The following is a 21224-nucleotide window of genomic DNA, read 5'->3' on the forward strand; positions in this document are numbered from 1 at the left end:
GTGTTGACTTAGCTTTCCTGCCAAGTTAGCAACAAATTCTTTTCACACAGAGAAGCCTCTAACATTAAGTCTAACCCACCAACAAGTTTGAGGCCCATCAATTACCCTCAACCTGGTTTAGCCCATCTGCCAAGATGGTTTTACTGCAGTGTGACTGTTCAGCATATTACAGCTTCTTGGAGCCACAAGTGAGAGTTGGATGGCAGTTGGACACCAAATGTGGAAAGCTGTTCTGAAAAAAGAACTCAACAACCTATACTTCCCATATATCCTTCCCCATACATTTAGTAAGGTTGGTCTAAACTACAGAAAGTTAGTTCTCCTAAAGGAAATCTAAAAAAAAAAAATCTTAAAGGGCAAGGTAGAGGAGTAAAAGAGGGATAGTAACAGATTCTAAGCAACAGGAAAGGCAGAAAAGCAATCATGCATTTCTTGTCTTTCTGTGAAGCACTACAGACATACTGTAAATCTAAATATGAGTAGAGGAATATTTGCAATGATAATAATAGTATCTCATTTTTCTGTAGCCCTTTAAATATATTACAAAGTCACCTTTCCAGCTCTAAATCTATTGTCTTGATTATCACAATTTGACAAAAAATTTAAAACCATAATAGGAAGATGAATTGTCTATAATCACATATTTAACTAGTGCTAGTATCAGAATTGGAACTCAGGTTTCCTGAGAGTAGGACTAAAATGAGTCTGCCTGATACACCATAAGCCATTAATAAGTTTTGTCCATCCTAAAGGCATTTAAAGGGCTGATGAACTCTGTAACAACAAAGAACTTGAAACAAAGCTGAAGTCCATTTATTAGGCAAAAACTAAACAAATGATGGTACTTGAATGTGGTGGAACATTATTACACTTTAAGAAATGATAATCAAGGAATACAGGGAACAATGGGAAGATTTAATATAAACATATAAAGTAAAGTAAGCAGAACCAAGAAAAAAAAATATATATAGGCCTACATATATATAGTATATATAAAATGCATATTATATAATAAATATGTATAATAACTACAACAATGTAAATGGAAAGAACAAGAAAAATTCAAAGCTGAACACTGTGTAGTTATAATGACCAAAAAAGAGATATAGGAATAAAGCTTCTCCCTATCCCAACTCCACCCTCACTCTTTCTTGTAGAAGTGAGGAATATTGATTGATATGTTGGTTAGTGCTGAATGTAGAATTGCTTGATGATTTAGTTTTGTTGAATTGATTCTTTTCTCTTCCTTTTTTACTTTTATGAGGGATGATTCTTTGTGGGTTGATATAAAAACGATAGCCATAAAAATTTTAAATAAAAATAAAAAGAGCATTGGAGAGGGTGATGTTCAATGCAAAGAAAATCAAATCATGAGTTGTGAGGTCTCACTAGAGATATTTTAAAAGCCAGGGTATTCCTGATGCATCTAGGTCTAACCTGATTCTGGTCTTTGGAGATCAATCCTTGCTTTGGCCTGGAAGATATATGGGTGAAACAATCCACACTCTGCAATATCATCAGAGACAAAGATGAGGATGTCGCCCTTTGTATCACCAACACAAAACACGGCTTTATGTTGGTCTGTCCTGGGAAAGGGAGAGAGGAAACAGAAGAGGACATCAGTCCCTGAGATGCTTCTGCTTCTGTCCTGCTACCAAACATCCCATCTCTGGGATGAGGAAGGCTACTATGAATACCATACTTGGTATCTCCACTGATCATCATGGACCTAGCAACCAAAGCCAAAGCCAAAAAGACTTCATATCAGGCCAAAAATGTAGGCTATGAGTGAAGAATAATTTTTTAAACTGGATAGAAGAGTGGGAAAGTACAGAAGAGATCACTCATGAGCTTAGTTTCAAATGGACAGACAACTTTTGCATGTAGTGTCCTTATAGAAGCATAGAAAGTAAAGTGGCAAGTGTGATATATTGAAATCCTGTGTCTGCCACCATACCTGTGTGATTTTAGGCACAACACTTTCCTTCACTAGAACCGAGTTTCCTCACCTCTAAAATTTGGAACTTGTAAGATTCCTTCTAACTCTAAATTTATGAACCTTTCTGAAAAGGAACTTTAAAATCCCCCAGTTAGTCCTATCTTCTCAAGGTGGAGATGAAGAAATAAGATCATAGACAGGAAAGGAGCAACTTGCCCCAAATCATGAAGCAAGTAATTCCTCTTTTAACACTTACTCAGAAAGAGAGCCAGATTTGAGAGACATGGATAGGTGCTGGAATACCAATTCTGTCACTTATTACTTATACAACTTTGACAAGTCATTTAATTTATCTGAGCTTCAATTTCCTCACATTCAAAAATAAGGGATTAGAATAATTTCTAAAGTCTCTCTTCCAATTCTAAATCTATACTTCTTTGGTGTCAAATATACTTTGCTTTAGTATCTGTTAAGGATCAGGGTTTCATATGCACTGATTTTACCCTTTCAAGAAGGATTCCCAAAGCCATGGTGACGTTGGATAGACAAGCATAAAAGGAAGAGAAGATGCCAGAGAAGGGCTCTTTTCCTTTAAAAAAAAAAAAAAAAAGCTCTCTTTGACAGTACTTTGAACAGGGGATAGGATTTGAAGATAGGTCTTCTAAGCCAAGAGCCATTATACTTTCTATTAAACCAAAAGTCCAAAGTCTTGAATACCATGGCTGACAATGAAGCATTGGGCCGAGCTAGCGAGACTTAGAAAGTATAAATTGAGTAAATAACATTTTTGCAATCTTCCTTTTCTGTCCCTTGTAACAAGAATCAGTTTTATATTTATTATTCCCTTATAAATAAATTCTAAATAGTAATATACCTAAGTAGCAAGGTGGATGTAGGGATCCTAAGAAGGAGACTATAACTATAAGGGATTTAATCCAATATACTTGGGACAATCCAGAGTAAGTCCTCAGCAACACTAACTCTAAATCCTTCCTCTTCTACATATCTAAGCCTAACCTACATCTGTAGAAACATGAAGAAATCAAGGAATCAATAGAGTTCTAGACTCTGTTGATAGATATTGATGCCTTAATTAAAGTATAAAGAACTATGGTCATTTGTAGTAGATAGCATGCCAGGCCTGAAGTCAGGACCTGAATTCAAATCTGGTTTCAAGACACTTAACACTTCCTAGCTATATGATCCTAGGCAAATCACTTAACCCCAATTACCTCAGCAAAAAGAAAAGAAATATAGCCATTTCACTGGGCTACTAGGGAAGATATGCAAGGCCAGAAACCAGTTTTGTTTTGGTTTTGTTATTCAGTCATTTTCAGTTGTGTCTAACTCTTCATGATCCCATTTGAGGTTTTTTTTTGTAAAGATACTGGAGTGCTTTGCCATTTCCTTCTCCAGCTCATTTTATAGATGAGGAAACTGAGGCAAACAGGGTTAAGTGACTTGCCCAGGGTCAGATGGCTAGTAAATTGTCTGAAGCCAGATTTGAACTCAGGAGAATGAGTCTTCCTTGTTCCAGGTATGGATAGCATCACCTAGATGCTGAGAAACCAGTTTCTCTCAGTAATACCCAGGATGGGCCTTTGGCCAGACTCACCAGTAATCCATAACTACAGCACAGCTGTCCAGGTCAATAAAGATAAAAGTCTTTTGGCATTTGTTTCCAGAAATATCAAAGAATTCTGGGGAAGAATCAAGAAAAAATGTTGGTGAGAAAACCCAAACCCAGTAATTTTCCATTGTCCATATTGCCCACCTCAATCTCTAGCATAAAAGTCAGGGCACAAAACTGAAAACTGGCCACCAACCTCAGCCTAAACTCCTCCTATTTTCATCACCCAGAATCATGAAATCTTAGAGCTAAAGGAGACCTCACATGGCATTCAAAGACACAATACAGAGCTAGATTTAGAGTTGGAAAGGTCCTTAGAAATCTTCTAGTTCTACCATATAACTTTAAAGTTGGAAAAAACTGGACCAGCTATGTGGTGCAGTAGATAAGGCACCAGCCCTGAAGTCAGGAGGACCTGAGTTTAAATCTGGTCTCAAGACACTTAACACTTCCTAGCTACGTACGCTGGGCAAGTCACATAACCCCAATTATCTCAGAAAAAAAAATTAGAAAAACTGAAGTCCCAAGACTCATTCCAGGTCCACAGCTAGGAAGTGGCAAAGCCAAAATGAATTCTAGGTCCTCCACCTCTAAACTTAAGGAAAACTCTTTCCAGGTTGATGCAAAGCACATCAACCCTCTGAAATAAAACAGAATTATTATCATGACCATTTTACAGACGCTTTTTAAAGAACTTTCAAACATCACAAGCTAATAAGCATCAGAATCAGAGCTTGAATTGGGGTCTTCTGACAAGTCTGAGGATCTTTTTATTTATCTACATTGCCCCTATTTCAATGCCTGTCCTTCCAATTAACTTCAAGGACTGTGTTACCAACAAATAATTTCTGTTAAACATCTCTGGTGATACGGAGCTTATTACCAAATGGGGCAGCTTTTCTATTTTTGAATGGCTCTTATTTTTTGGAATATCTTCCTAAATTAAACTGAAATTTGCCTTCTGTAATTCCTGAAGCTAGATTCCCAATTCTTCTCTCCAGGACCATATAGTTAGCAGTAGAACCTAAACCAAGAACCCAGATGTCTCTGAGGTAGATCATTTTAATGGGATTACATCTATATTGCTAAGGTGGGGAGGAGGGATACTAAAAAGGGAGGGGTGTGAGAAGCAAGTGGTGCTTACAAGTTTAATACTGGGAAGGGGGATAAGGGGGAAAGAAGGGAGAAAAGCATAAACAGGGGTTAACAAGATGGCAAGTAATACAGAATTGGTAATTTTAACCATAAATGTGAATGGGGTAAACTCCCCCATAAAGAGGAAGAGGTTAGCAGAATGGATTAAAAGCCAGAATCCTACAATATGTTGTTTACAGGAAACACACCTGAAACAGGGAGATACATGCAAAATAAAGGTAAAAGGTTGGAGCAAAATCTACTATGCTTCAGGTGAAGTCAAAAAAAGCAGGGGTAGCCGTCCTGATCTCAGATCAAGCAAAAACAAAAATTGATCTAATTAAAAGAGATAAGGAAGGGCACTATATCTTGCTAAAGGGTAGCATAGCTAATGAAGCAATATCAATAATAAACATATATGCACCAAGTGGTGTAGCATTTAAATTCTTAAGAGAGAAATTAAGAGAGCTGCAAGAAGAAATCTACATCTGTATTGCTAAACCCCAAGTACAATGCTATCTATTCTGGATGAGTCTCAAAAAATATTTAATAATAAATGACTTTCCCAGGCAAAGGGAGGTCTCCTAGAGCTACCTCTGAAGAAGAGATTAAGTCTGCTTCAACATTGCTCCTCCCCTTCTTACCTAAATCCTGGTCCGTAGATGCAATGGCTATCAAGTTGATATTAGCCAGACATACCATGTCGTTGACCCACATCTGCTGGTTATGGCGGCGATGTGTCTGGTCCAGCTAAGAGAGGAGAGATCAATGAACACTGGGTAATATGCCCATTAAAAAAATCATAATCCAACTCCTCATTTGCAGATGAGAAACTGAGACCCAGAGAGGGGAAGGAGTAATGTCAAGGACAGGATCCAATCTTGATCACAGGATCATATATGTAGAGCTAGAAGGGACCTTAGGGGCCATCTAATCCATCTTCCTTAGAGATAAGAAATTGGAACCCAAAGGATTAAATTGATTTGCCCAAAATCACACAGATGCCAATCAATGACAGAACTGACATAAAAACCTGGGATTGAAAAATGGATCAATAGATTTTAACATATGAATGTTACAGGATTCTACTATGTTGCAAGAACAAATGATTTCAGAGAGATATGGAAAGACTTATATGAATTGATACCATGTGAAATGAACAGAACCACAAGAACAACAATGATATAAAAATGAACAATTTTGAAGATTTATATAAATTGATGAAGGATAAAATGAGTAGAGTTAGGAAAATAATTCATACAGGAACAACACTACTATAAAGGCAAATTTTGAAAATTTTAATAACTATGATCAATACAACAATCATCCATGATTTTAAAGGATCAATGAGGAAACATACTATGTACCTCCTAATGGGAAAAAAAACAGATTTCATAGTGCAGAATAAGCCATATTTTTGTATACAGTCAATGAGAGAATTCGTTTTGCTTGATTATGTCTATTTGCTACAAGGAATTTTTCTTTTTTTCTTTCTGTGTTTCTCTGTGTGTATATTTCTATGTCTCTGTCACTCACATTCTCCCCCTCCCTCTCTCTCCTTCCTTATCCCCCTCTTTTGAATAAGGTGGGGTAGAAATAGAAAATGGATTTCTGTTCATTTAAAAAGTATTTTACCACTACTAGGTCTGTACCCCAAAGGGATGAAAGAAAAAGGGAAAGGACCTATATCTACAAAATTATTTATAGCAGCTTTATGTGGTGGCAAAGAATTAGAAATCGAGAAGATGCTCATCAATTGGATAATGGCTGAACAAGATGTGGCATATGATTGTAATGGAATACTACTGTGCTATAAGAAATGTCAAGCGGGATAATTTCAGAAAACCATGGAAAGACATGAACTGATACAGAGTGAAATGAGTAGAGCCAGAAGATTACTATTCACAGTGACAGCAATATTGTGATGATGACCAACTATGAAAGACTTAGCTGCTCTGATATCAATACATTGATTCAAGACAATGCCAAAGGACTCAAGATGAAAAAACCTACCTCAGAGAAAGAACTGATGAACTCTGAGGCAAAGTGAAGTATAATTTTTCACTTTATTTTTCTTTTCTTTTTTAAATTCAAAAATATTTTGCATGATTTCTCATGCATAATTTTTGTATTACTTACCTTCTCAGTAGTTTGGGGAAGGGGCAGAAAAGAAAGGAAAAACCCAAAATTTTAAGAAAAAAAGAATGTTAAAAAGCATTTTAAAAAATATTCAGGGACAGGTAGGTGGCATAGTTGATATAGAACTGATCTTGAAGTCAGGAGGACCTCAGATACTTGATACCAGCTGTGTGAACCTAGGCAAGTCATTCAACCCCAATTACCTTGGGGGGGAAATAGACAGGTGGCATTGGAAGGGCCTGAAACATGGGGCTTAGTCAAGATGCAATGCTACATATACTTTCAGATGAAGAAATTTTTGCCAGTTTTACTTATTTTGTATTGTTATAAGAAACAGAGTGGGGGGGAACTTTTGTAAATGTTTGCAATATAAAAACAAAACTCATCAATATAAATTTTTTAAAAAATGAAAATCTAGGTCCTCTGACTCCAAACCCCATGTTTTTTCTGGAACACCAATCTGCCTTCTTTAGTTACTCAGTAAGACCAGTTTAATTTTAATCTCATTCTTCCCATCACCAACCAATTCACAAGAGCCTCATTATGATACTAATCTTGGGATCTTGGTCACAAGGTAACTGTGTAATAAGGTTCTTAAGGTATTTCAAATAAGTAAATCCCCTAGGATAAAGTTCAAGAAGAATACCTGAAGAGCCATATTATAACTTTTAAAGCTCTATTCCTATAAAGTAAATTTTGCCACTGGAAGTAAACTTTTGTCCAATACACAATGATCCTTTACCTATCAGTGTTCCTCAAAACCAACCATACTGTTGACCCAGTAAAACATTGCCCTTCTCTGCTTCCATGGAGTTCTCACTTGGGGACAGAGTATGGAGCCTACAAAACAAGAGTCAGGAATGGAAGGAATATGATACGGGGAAAAGGAAAACATGAAGTTTGTCTTCTAAATGTATAGGTTTTAAGAAATAAGGACATTTAACAGGAATGGTCTTATAGTATAGTCTTAAAATTTGCCAATGACCAAAGCCTGTTCACAGGGGACATTTAGGAATTTATAATCTAAGCATACAATAGCATTATGAATGTGTAATTATACATTTACAGCAGGATTCAAAGGGCTCTGTGATTTCATCAGCCTGAGGGTACTTTCTCCTACCAATACCAACAACTAGCTAGCATTTATATACCTCTTTATATATAGGATCATCATAAATAAAATCTTTGTGTACATATATATATGTATATGTACACATATATATACATATATATGTATACTATTTCATTTTATTATCACAACCACCCTGAAAAGTAGATGCTATAATTATCACCATTCTCCATATAAGAAAACTGAGACAAAGAAAAGTAACTGACTCTTAAGAGAGTACTTTACTAGGCTAATAACAATGCCTATAACTCAGGAGATAAATGTTAGTGAGTTGTCTGGGACATCAAGTATTTAAGTCACTTGCTCAGGATCATAGAACTACTAAGTGTGATTAAACTCCATATAGTATACTCTGCTGTTTCCACCCCATTTTTCGATTAGTTATTAGACCTGTGTATTCAGATATGGGCAAATCAGGTAGAATTGTCTGATGTACTGAAAAGTTTAAGGTATTTGCCCAGGGTTATATACCTGTCAGTACCTAAATCCAGATCTTTCTGACTTTGAGGCTAGCACTATCCTTTATAGTATTTTTTTAAAAACTAACATTTTCTATAACTTCATTCAGGATTGTAAAGTTCTTTACATATATTATCTCATTTGAGCCTTACAACTTTGGAAGTTGGGTGTTGTTGTTATCCCCATTTTAGAGATTAGGAAATTATCAGGATTCAAACCATGGTCCTCAAGGCCAGTTCTTGAACATTGTACCATTTTTAAAAATCATATAAAGTCACAACTGTTAAACATGGAAAAGACCACAGAGACCATCTAATATAACTCCATCCTTTTATAATAGTAAAATTCAGAGAGCTAGAAAGTCACCTGCCCAAGGTCACACTGGAAGTCACTGTGGGGTAGGATAAGACTAAAGTCTCCTGTCACCTAGTGTTCTTCGTACTGCCCAATGAGGTCTCCAACTCATCATGGTACAGGTTCACTCCTCTCCAGCCTGCCAAGACTGAAAAAACCAGAATACAAATGCACAACCATTTAAGGAGCAATTATATTCATTAGAAAGAATTGGGTTTTGCCTTAGAATTTCACTAATGCATTTCAGTATTAGGAGGCAGCAAGATTAGAAGCCTGAGGTTCATATACCAACCAATAGTTATATGATACCCAGCAAATCAATGAGTTGCTATCTTCCCAACCCTGCCTCATTCTCGTTCATACCTTGCATATCTCCTCCCCTATAAGCTCTTAAATAAATTAGGGAGAAGTGGGAAAAGGAGCTAATCAGGGTGGACCTTCATAAAGAGGAAGTACCCAGAAGAATAATCGAGGTCCCCATTACAGTTCAATAATAAATGCAAAAGTATTTATGCCTCCATTCCATCTTTCAGAGCAAGGAGAATACAAATATAAAAATCAAGCAATTCTGCTGTTAAGGAATTTATATTCTAATACAGACACTACAGATAAAAGAACGATGATTCAGAAGAGGTATTTTGGTTTGGGGGCTTGGGAATCAGGAATAGAATCATAGTGGAGTTGACCCATACTCTCTTTCCAATAGCAATGGCAAAAACTGATAATTATAGTTCCCTAAAATGGGAGTAAGGACGGATATTCATGCCTACAAGACAAAGATGGTTGGTAGAATGTGAAGTAATGTGAGCTTAATAAGTGATTTTTCATTCACTCAAAATTCATTCAAAAAATAACTTTGAAAAACTTAAGAAATTTTATCAATGAAATTGACTCCAAAAGATCATGATGAAACACTGCCCAGCTTCTGAGACATGATGGTTTCAAGGTGAAAAACAAAACAAAACAAAAAAGCATGTTTTTCAAATCTAGCCTAAGTGTGGTTTGGTTCTGCAAATTTGTTACAACAGAGTCTTTTTTTTTGGTTTGGTTTGGTTCTGCAAATTTGTTACAACAGAGTCTTTTTTTTTTTTCATTTTTTTCCAGTGGGGGAGAACAGTTAGCAATAGTATTTATTCAAAATAAGAAATAAAAGAGGGTTATTGATGTATTTCTTTAATGCACAGAAGAAACTTCTGAACAAAACAAAGATGAACAAGACAACTGAAATTAACATATTAAATTTACGATATACTTTAAAAAAGCAAGTTGTATTTAATAGAAATTTGCAGAGGTATATATAATCTTCATTATCAGTTCTCATGTATATATTTTATTTGGTGTTTGTTCAATTGAGAATAAGAAAAATTTTTCAAAGGAAGACTTCAGGCAGATGAGTCTCTGGACACTGAATATAGGATGTGGATACACAAAGATGTAGAGGACCACAGCTATTGGGGAACGCTGAGAAAAGTATGTTTGAAGCAAAAATACTTACATCAGGGTGTTAACTTAGTGTGATTAATGAGATGATGATTCTCTAGTTCATATATACCTAGTACTTAGTATGGTGATGTAATGGTTCTCTACTTCACACATAGTGTGCTATAATGATGTAATTATACTGAGGTATTTAAGGGCTGAAAGGACTGGAAATAGAGATATTCCATCTTTGACCATCCTCCTGCTGGCTCTCCTGCCTCCTGCACTAAAATCAAGGCTGGTCCCAAGATCCTCCAGAGAGCTAGGCCAAACACTGCATAAAGGGATTGCAACAGATCATCCCAAAGGTGGGAAATAGTATGAGCAAAGGCATCAGGGTGATGATGGGCAAAGCCTAAATGAGGCAAAATGTGGAAGCCCACTTGAGGACCCAGTACTGGAAGACAAAAAACAACACTGGGAAAGAATTTTCTAAAATGCTTGATGAAGATATGTTGTTAATCTAATTACTTTTTTATAATATGATGAGTAACAGAGAGTTACTATAAGCCCTGGAACAGGAGAACTTTATAATAAAAACAGTTTTTGAAGACTATTAATAAAGCGATAATACTAGCAGAAAGGGTGGAAAGGAAGGGAAGTAGTTAAGGGAGAAAAGAGTGGCAAGAAATAAGCAGGAGCAAACTATGTCATCTATTAGTGTTTACTCTCTATTCTGTAATGCCAGAGAAACTGAGGCAAGACAGAGATTGGCTTTTAATCTTTTAATGTAGAGAGTTTAATAAGCTAGCTGACCAATGGGACTATCATCCAAATCATTCGATCGAGAGTAACTGAGGCACAGTGTTTATATAGGATTGGAACTAGCAAAGCAAGCAAAGTGATACAGAAGCCAAAAGAATGCAATTAGGTCATCAGACCACTATTATACCAAAAAAATTTTTATTTTTCCCAGCCTAAAGCAATAACCAGATACATAAAATGATGGGAATGGGCTTAGGATCTATATAATGGTGTGAAGAATAGGATACATACAATAATGGGAATGGATATAGGATGTATACAATGATGGGAATGAGCTTAAGGGGACCTTCCAAGGTATTTTAGAGAATAACTGATTTTATCTGTAGAAGCACCTGACAGGTGTGATGCCCAAGTAAGTAGAAGTACAGAAATAACCATACTGTGGTTATGTTTGTCACTTTTATCTAGTGTGTGAGGCTAAGTTCAGGTTCTCATAAGAAACTTACAGGTTCCTTTATGGTTCAGCAATTCAACTAAGTGATAAGCATCCTGAGAACAGGGATCCTATTTTTTATTTCTTTTGTATCTTCTTCAATGTCTAGGTACATAATGAGTATCTTATAAATGTTTGTTGATTAATTAATTGGTTAATTAAAAACAATGTTTCTTATTTTTGAAAAAGCCAAAATGTACCACCAAGAAGAATTCTAAAGACTGGTCTTGAAACAGTATTCACTTATGCTCTACTATTTCCCTTCTGTGCCCAAGGTATGCTGTGAGAATTCCATGTAAAGCAATAAAGAAAGGGAGTTCTGACCTTTTAGAGTTCATTCTTCCCAGAACCCTCCATAGAAAGAAGAGAAGCAGAAGATATGCTCCCACAGCATACTCAAAGTTTTAGCCCATGCTAATCCCAATTCTGTTAGAACATGTCACAAAAATTTAGACTGGCTCCTATAGAACTCAATTTCCTCCCTAAATATAGAGTGATAACATTGGTTCCCTTCCAGTCCTGAAAGGATATTCCCAGAAATACTTAACAGAAATCACTATAAAACTCTTCTCAATGTATTATACTTTGCATAAAGCCTAATCATGTTCACAAACATTTAATATAAATGTTCCATCTCTAAAGAACCATTGGTTTTCTTCCCATACTCCTATATGTTTGCCACTGGCAAACATTCCTATTTCCTTAAATGTTTGCCTCTGTTGCCACAGACTAAAATTCAGGAAAGAACTCGATGAAAGTTGAGGGTTGAACATACTGATCTGTATCATCTTTATATTAGCTCTTCAGTTTCTACCAGATGGAACCACAACTATGGAGACTATCATTTTAAACATTGTCAGATTCTATTATTGTAACTATGAATGAATCGTAAAAACTATGACTATGATTCATTCATTTGTGGTTCTTTGCCCAAATAGAAATTATCTTCCACACCCCAAAATTTTCCCTCCTCTAGTCTTCCTTCAAAGTGAGACTGACAATTTTGCAAAATTCTGCCTCACTTAAATCCAAATCACAAGCAAGTAAGACATCCTCATGATATAATTGGTCCTCTTCCATAGCAAAAGAAACTTTAGAGGGCATCCCTATCAAGGAGCAGAATAGTACGATGGGAAAAACACTGGTCTTGGAGTCAAAAGGTTTGAACTCAAATTCTGCCTATTAATATCAAAACCTTGACCAAATCACCTCTCCAGGCCTCAGTTTCCTCATCTGTAAAAAGAGGGAGTTAAAACTTGGTAATATCAGATCCCTGCCAGCTCTTAAACTTATATGATTCTATGATTCTTAAAAGCATTTAGGTTTATTTTTCTTCTCCCTTACCCACTTTCCCATCCAATCAAATGTCAAATTTTATTGATTCTATCTCCAATGCAATTCTACTCTTATTACATGTCTTTTGATATGAACCGCCGTCATATTAATTCAAGCCATTATCACCTCATTGTATTTATTATCCATATATACTATATTCCCTCTCCCCCAAGTAGAATATAATTTCCTTGAAGAGATTGCTTGCTTTTGCCTTTGTATCACCAATTGTGAAAAGTCACTTAATAAGGGGGGGAGGGGGAAGAGATAAGCATTTATAAAGAGCCTAATATGGGCCAGGCATTCTGGTAGGCACTTTATAAATATTACTTCATTTGATCTTCACAACAACCTTGTGAGGTAAGTGCTGTTATTGTCCTCATTTTACAGTTAAGGAAATTAAGGCAAACACAGATGTTAAGTGACTTGCCTTTGGATCAAACAGAAATTAAGTGTCTAACAGATTTGAACTCAGGTCTAGAAGGCCTAGCACTGTATCCACTCTTCCCCCTAGCTGCCTAACAATAAATTAAATGGATAAATCTTCATTTTTGATTGATTATTGATTAGCATTTGTTAAGTTGAACTACCTAATTCTCTAATAGCCCCTGGTTTGCTCAATACAAATTGGGCACAGACATGAATCTTCCTCTCTAGCACACAACTCTCAGTGGTCTAAAACCCTCTCTTCTTAACCTCCCAGCAAATAACCTCATCCCCAGTTTTGCAGAGAAAATCAAAACTGTCTGCCATGAGCTCCCTCTCTCCATTGCCCCATACCTCAAAATCCCTCCACATCTTTTCTTATCCTCTTCTTCCTTACCTTTGACTCCAAGGAAGAACCATTACATAGAACCTTAAAATCTGACTCCTGAACCCACCATTCAGCTGAAACAACTTTCCCCAAAGTTTTTGATGCTGTCTTTTCCCAATACTCTCTCCTTGATCTCTCTGCAGTCTTTGCACCACTCCAACCTTCTAGATAGCTAGGTAGTGCAGTGGATAGAGTGCTAGACCCAGAATCAGGATGATCTGAGTTTAAGTTCAACCTCATACAGTATGCAAGCTACTTAATGTCTGTCTGCCTCAATTTCCTTACTTGTAAAATATGGATTATAATAGCACCTACTTCCCAGGATTGTTGTGATGATCAAATGAAATAATATTTCTAAGGAACTCTGCAAACTTGAAGTGCTATATAAATGCTAACTATTAGCATTTATGGTAGTATAACATATGAGAAGCTAGGAGGCACAATGGATAAAGTGCTGGGCCTGAATCAGAGACTCATCTTCCTAATTTCAAATCTGGCCTCAGACACTTCCTACCTATTGTGATTCCGTGCAAGTCATTGTCTCATTTGTAAAATGAGCTGGAGAAGGAGATGGCAAAGCACTCCAGTATCTTTACTAAGAAAATCCCAAATGGGATCACAAAGAGTCAGACAAGACTGAAAAGACTGAACAACAAAAAAAAAAAAATTATTATTTATACCCTTTTTTTTCTTGGCTTCTTTGAAATTGATTCTTTATTCCCTGCCTTTATATATTGTGATAAGCTATTCCCTGTGTCTGGAAAGCATTTGTCCCTGTTCTCTCCTCTCATCCTTCTCTTCAAGAATCAGCTCAGGAGCCACCTTCCTGATCCTCCCCATGGAGAGTGTTCCTCTCCCTCGTTAAATTAGATGATTTCATGCCTATTTCTATACAGGTTGGCCCCTACCCTACCTCCACCCGCAACAGGATATAAGCTCCTTCAGAGAAAGGACTGTTTCGGTTTTGTTCCTGTGTCTCAAGCACAGTGACTTGTTCATTGTAGACATTTAATAAAAGCTTGTTGAATTGTACTGAATTGAATTACATGAACTGTCTGAAGCAGCATGAAGAATTCATCCCAGAACTGAAGGATCCCATCTTTGGTAACAGTAAGGAAGCGCCCAGATGATCCCTGAAACTGACTGGCTAAGAATTGCAACTTCACAATCTCATGTCCATGATTCCTGGATGAGAAAATAGATTAAAAAAGAAAGAAGAGGGAATGAAAAAAAAGAAATAACTAATCATACCACAAGATTGCAGAAATGAGAGGGAGATGGTTTTTTTGGGGGGGCGGGGGAGAGTTCATGTGAGAGAGAAAAAAAGAAATCCAACTAGTTTTGTAGAGGCCCTTCACAGTCTCCTCTTCCCTCTTTCCCTAACCCCCTTTAATTTTATTTAATTAAAGTTTATAGTTTATGAATTATATACATTGAAAGGGGAAAAACAGAACCCATCATGGTCTCAACCTGATAGGAATCTAGAGAAACCAGCAAGCTACTTTGGAACACAATGGGCTGTGGGAACAAAGGATTGATCAACTAAAAATAATAGGGATATGGAAAACAAATAAATAAAAACATATTTTTTTTAAATTCTAAGGAGTTACTATCTTCTGTGACACTGTATCTTAAGGACTATGAGATTTCTCCATTTAATTTGTAACTGAAAGCTTCCATATATGCTCTTTTCTTGTGAATACCTTAAGAATAGGGGCTCTTGCCTTCCAACTTGTATACCCAGTGCCTGCTCAGAGTTTTGTACATAGTAAATGTTTAATAAATATTTTTTCATTAAAAGAAAAAAAAATTATCTCAAGGACCCTCTAAAAAGAATCTCAAGGACACTCAGGGGTGTCCTTTAAGACTACACTTTAAGAACAAACAAAACATCACCGATTCCTACATATGATTTTCTTTATTCCTAAATCCTCTCATCATCCTTTCCTCCCACTGATAAGCACTAGCTTGTGAATGTCCCACTTAAAAGGTGGTACCCAGAATGCAACACAATACTCTTTCTAGATGTGGTCTGACCAAACTATAATACAGTGAGATCACCACCTCCCTCATTTTGTGTGACTTAAAATAAAATCAGTTTTTCTGGCTCATACATATTGAATCAATCAAAATTCTCAAGCCTTTGTCACACAAACTGCTCCCTAACAACATCTCCCCATTTTAGATTTGTGTGGCTGATTATTGTGAATCGTGAATCTAAGTGCAGGATTTTGCAATTATTCTCATTATGTCTTATTCTGTTAGAGATGATCCATCTTTTCAGTCTGTCAGGCTTGATCTGGAGTCTGACTCTGTCATCACTTAGGTAAGAGCAGAAATGTGACTAGAACTTTGGTTTCCCATCTCCTAGTCCTATGTTCTTATACTTTAGCAGTGAAGAAATTGAGGGGATTAGGACAGCAAGTGATTAATAGTGAAAATTGAGTAAACTATATTGATTCCATCTTATGACTCAATTCTGGAGATAGCTCAGTTCCCTTTATGTTCAATTATGGATCTAGTCCAATTTCTGTCTTATAGGAAAACTTTATTCCATTGTGGAAACTGGGAGAAAACCTTATTTCAGTGTTTGAACCTAGCCCTATGTGGCTGGGAAACTAGACCATGCCTACCTCCTATTTAGAGTCTCTTAACTAAGGATCTAAGTTATGCTGACCAGAAATCCAGATCAGATCCAAAGATTGATACAAGAAGTTTTCTCAAAATTGTACATCTCAAGGAACATCTCAAGTAAATCATATTTTAAAACTGCCCCCATAATGATCCATCAGTGATAGTTTACATGTTCCTTTAACTATTCAAAGACATTTGGGAGCAGTGGGATGCTTCTTTTTCTGATTTCGGGGGATTATAGCAATTTACTCTCTCACAACTTTCCAAGCTGGAAATCTTTCCTTCAATTAGAAATTAGATTGCTGAATGTTGTGTCCTGATTAATGGATATTAATAGACCTTATCTGGTGACTATTTTTATTATATAAAAGTCTCTCTTGCCCTGTATCTGGGTTTCAAGCCTAGGCTGAAGAGTTCTGGACCCAGTTTGTTGGGCAATTACCATGGATGCTTAATGAATTGATATGCTCAGAATATCAAATCTTTATTTCTTTGTCATTTTATCTTTCATATGCCATAGTAGAGATGAGGTAGTAACAACTCATGGGTTCTAATCTAATTAAAATACATTGCAAACTTAAAAGTGCTATATAAAAGTTAGCAATTATTGCTATACTCTCTTCTTCCTTGACTTAACTGTCAATCATCTCTCTGAAATTGGCTCTCCATTTCTTGCCTTCTATTAAGGCATCCCTATATCTGGATTTGTCTCTATTCTCCTCTCTCATCCTTCTCTTACTTCAAGGATCAGCTCAGAAGCCACCTTCTCTAATCCAGCTAGGTGTAAGAACTCTCTCCTTCCTTAAGTTACCTTGAATTTCTTTGAGAAAAAGATTTGTCAGGGCTTTTTGTTCTATTTAAATATGCCTCAACTCCTCTGTCTCGATTCATGGTTCTTAATTGATGAAAAAAAAAGTTGTAATAACTACACCTGTTCTCAATTATGGACCCTCTTCTGGCCTATCCTATCTCAAAATCATCACTGCAAAATGCTTCCATTTCTTCATCTGTCAAGTGGGGATAATAAAGAAAGAGCTTTGAATGGCCTTTGAAGGTGCATCCTGCTTATTTGGATGAGGAAGAAAATAAAGTTCAAGAAAGTTATCACTTGTCCAATGTTTCACACTGAGGAAACAATGGAGATGGAATATCTGACTGGGTTATTATTCTTTCCACTACATAATGATCCCTCAATCCAAAGCTTTCTTTGTTAGGCTGCTTTCTAAACCAAAGGAAAACTGCCGATTTCTTACAGTGGAACAATCCTCATAGGAGGTTGGAGTCGCAGTCGATACTGGTCTTTGTCCATCTCTTCCTTCCCTTTGAATTCCCGCATAAGGTAATCTAGATACTTGTGCTGAATTCAGGAAAAAAAGCAAAAAGGGAAGAAAAAATTAGCATCTTAGAATGCTGCTTGGCCCAATAATTTTTTTTTTTTACTTTTTTCTTTAAAAACTGAATCTACCTCTCTCAGCCTGTTGGGGGTGCAGGGGCTACTCATGGTAAGTGGGATAGCCACCCAATTTAGCCCACCTCAGCTCAGAACTCCTAAGACCAAGAGAAATCCCAGCCTCAACCTCCCCCCAGCATGTGCAACCACTCTGGGAACAGAAACTCTTACTAATGTTTTCATTCCTGCACTTATCAAATTCTGGTAACATAGGGAAAGCTTAAAGGAGGAATCACCACTCACTATTCACAAAACTTCAGAACTTACTGATCTCTAGGATAAGATAGCCAAGGATAAGGAGCCAAGAAACAAAACATTTTGGTGTAGTGTTTCCTTACAACCTAAGCATTTTAAAAAGTTAATGTTTTTGATGGCATTAGCATCAGCCATAAAATCATAGGATCTCAGAATGGGAAAGGGACTACCTCAAGAGGTTCCCTAGTCCAAACTATATCTTAAGTAGGAATCCCATTTTTATCTCCATCTAGAAGATTAACTTGGTTCTCTAGTTCACATATATACTTAGTACTTAATATGGTGATGTAATGGTTCTCTAGTTCACACATAATCGGTATTCTATAATGATTTATTACAATAAGGTATATAAGGGCTAAGAAAGACTGGAAGATGTACATTCTATCTTTGACCAGCCTCGTGGTGACTCTCATGCTTCCTGCATTAATATCGAGATTGGGCCAGAATAAAGACTCTAGACTCTATTCTTGACCATTCTCGTGGTGTCTATCCTGATGAGACCAAGGCCCATCCAGAGAACCTCCAGAAAGCTGGCCCGAACATTACACTTCAGTTTCCTCCGTTGTCCTCAAGGCTATTTTTTTATTTTTAATATCTTTTCTGTTATGTTGGGAATATGCTGGGAATATGAAGATTTTTAAATAAACCTTTAAGTCAAGAAATGAGGGACTATTTACCTAGCTTCCCACAGACATTTATTTTTTACTTGTACAAGAGTTGGTCTTACACATTGGCCAAAGAGGTAATAGTTTACTTGGAATTATTCTGGAGTTCTAAGAAACATTCTTTTATTAAAATATAGCTTCCCTGACTGCTTACTGAGCCATGAAATTTCTTTAATTAGGGACAAAGCTTTCATTAAAAGATTTTTTTGTTTTGCTTTTTGTTTTTTTTAAAGCCCAAAGTCTTTATTGTCCCCTTCACAGTCTGTTTCTGTCATAGTCTGACCCAGTCTACTCTGCCAGTCTGCCAGTCTGACTTCTGAGTCTGACTTTGTCCCTAGTTTAAATACCCTATTACAATTACATCAATTGTAGAATTATTATATCACCATGCTAACTATTAAGTATATGTAAATTAGAGAACCATTATCTCATCAACTCCACTGAGTTAACACCTTGTTTCAAGTATATTTCTTTCAAGTATACTTCTCCAAAGTTGGACCCCTAACATAACTATATCCTGAGCAACCAATCTTGTCTTTTTTTTTTTAATAGCTCTGATGATTAAAAATATACTCAAATAGAAGAAGAGCAGATCAAAAACCAGAATCATACAATCTGTTATTTACAAGAAATACTTGAAGCACACAGATACAAATGGAATAAAAAAGATAAGGGACTGTAGTAAAATCTATTATGCTTCAGCTAAAGTTTAAAAAAAAAAAAAAGGAGTAGCAATTCCGATCTCAGACAAATTAAAAGCAAACAGAACTAATCAAGAGAGATAAAGAAGGAAACTACATCCTCACAAAGGTATCATAAAAATTGAAGCAATATCAATTTTAAACATATATGCATCAAGTGATATAGCATCCAAATTCTTAAAGGAAAAGCTAAGTAAGTTATGCGAAGAAACAGACAGCAGAAGACCTCAAATATCATCTCTCAGAACTCAATAAATCCAACCAAAAATAAATAACAAAAAAATATAAAAATTAGAAATGATAAACTTTGGGCAAAAAAGGTGTATTCTACAATATATATCCCCTACACAAAAACGGATCGTGTATTGGGGCATAAATCCCTCAAAATCAAACATAGAAATGCAGAAATATTTAATGTTTTCTATTCAAATAATAATGCAATAAAAATTATATTCAACTGTAGATAAACACTATAGCTTAGAAAATGTAAATTAATACAACTCTGAGGAACTACTTCACACTTCTCAAATTGGCTAAGATAATATGAATGTTGGAGAAGATGGTATATTAATGAATTCTTGGTGGAGTTGTGAAATGATCCAACCATTCTGGAGAGCAATTTGGAACTAGGTTACAAAGTTTATCAGAGGCTGTATACTCTTTGATCCAGCAGTGTCTCTACTGGGTATCCCAAAGAGATCATAAAAAAGGGAAAAGGACCTACATGTGCAAAAATGTTTGTAGCAACTTTTTGTAGTGGCAAGAAACTGGAAATTGAGCAAATGCCCATCAGTTCTGGAACGGATAAATAACTTATGGTATAAGAATGTAATGGAATATTATTGTTCTATAAGAAATGAGCAGGCTGATTTCAGAAAGGCATGAAAAGACAAATGAACTGATGTTAAATGAAGTAAACAGAACCAAAAGAACCCTGTACACAGCAACAGCAAGATTATGTGATGTTCAGGTGTGATGTATTTGGCTCTTTTCAACAATAAGGTGATGAGTTGAGGCAATTCCAATAGACTTGGAATCCAAGTCTCTGAATCCAGGGAGAGAACTATGGAGACTGAATGTGGATCAAAGCATGGTATTTTTCACCTTGTTGTTGTTGTTTGCTTAGTTGTTTTTTCTCTTTTTTTTTTTTCACTTTTGATATGATTTTTCTTGAACAACATGATGAATATTGAAATTTCTCTAGAAGAACTGCACATGTTTAACCTATATCAGGTTGCTTGCTGTCTTGGGGAAGAGAGAAAGAAAAAAAAAATCGGAATACAAAGTTTTGCTAAGGTATCTATTGAAAACTATCTTTGCACATTTTTTGAAAAATAAACTATTAAAATTAAATTAAATTAAGTTTTCTTTAGAAAAAGAAAAAAATAACAAAACTCATCAAAATTGAACAAAAAATTCAAGAATATTAATGAGGGGAAGGAGAAATACAAAGAAAGGTAGCCTAGCAATACCAGATCTCAAACTGTATTATAAAGCAGTAATCATCAAAACTATCTGGTACTGGCTAAAATCAAAGTGATAAATCAGTGGAATAGATTGGGTACACAAGACACAGTAATCAATGACCATAACAACCTAATTCTGATAAACCCCAAACCACAGTCTTTGGGAAAAGAGCTCACTATTTGACAAAAACTGCAGGGAAAATTGGAAAACAATAGGACACAAATTAGATATAAACTAATATCTCACACCATAAAGCAAGATAAGATCAATACAAGCAAATTCAAAGACAAATTTTGAATAGTCTACCTGTGAGATCTGTGAAGAAGGGAAGAATTCATGACCAAACAAGAGATAATGAATATTACAAAATGTAAAACAGATAATTTTAATTATGTTAAAAAGCTTTTGTACAAATAAAATCAATGCAATCAAGATTAAAAGGAAA

General features: G+C 35.9%; 1 protein-coding gene across 1 annotated transcript in view; it reads right to left on the reverse strand.

The window, feature by feature from the left end:
• Positions 1 to 21224, reverse strand: part of EFCAB8 (EF-hand calcium binding domain 8) — a 143586-nt gene that overhangs the window by 86768 nt on the left and 35594 nt on the right. Inside the window, exons 6-10 of the mRNA XM_031954095.1 lie at positions 17495 to 17598; positions 14654 to 14792; positions 5348 to 5453; positions 3555 to 3639; positions 1438 to 1586 (exon numbers count right to left, since the gene is read on the reverse strand). Of these exons, the coding sequence (XP_031809955.1) occupies positions 1438 to 1586; positions 3555 to 3639; positions 5348 to 5453; positions 14654 to 14792; positions 17495 to 17598 (583 nt within the window). The remainder of the gene's footprint in view (positions 1 to 1437; positions 1587 to 3554; positions 3640 to 5347; positions 5454 to 14653; positions 14793 to 17494; positions 17599 to 21224) is intronic.

The sequence above is a fragment of the Sarcophilus harrisii genome, chromosome 2 (assembly GCF_902635505.1).
Source record: "Sarcophilus harrisii chromosome 2, mSarHar1.11, whole genome shotgun sequence".
NCBI lineage: Eukaryota > Metazoa > Chordata > Mammalia > Dasyuromorphia > Dasyuridae > Sarcophilus > Sarcophilus harrisii.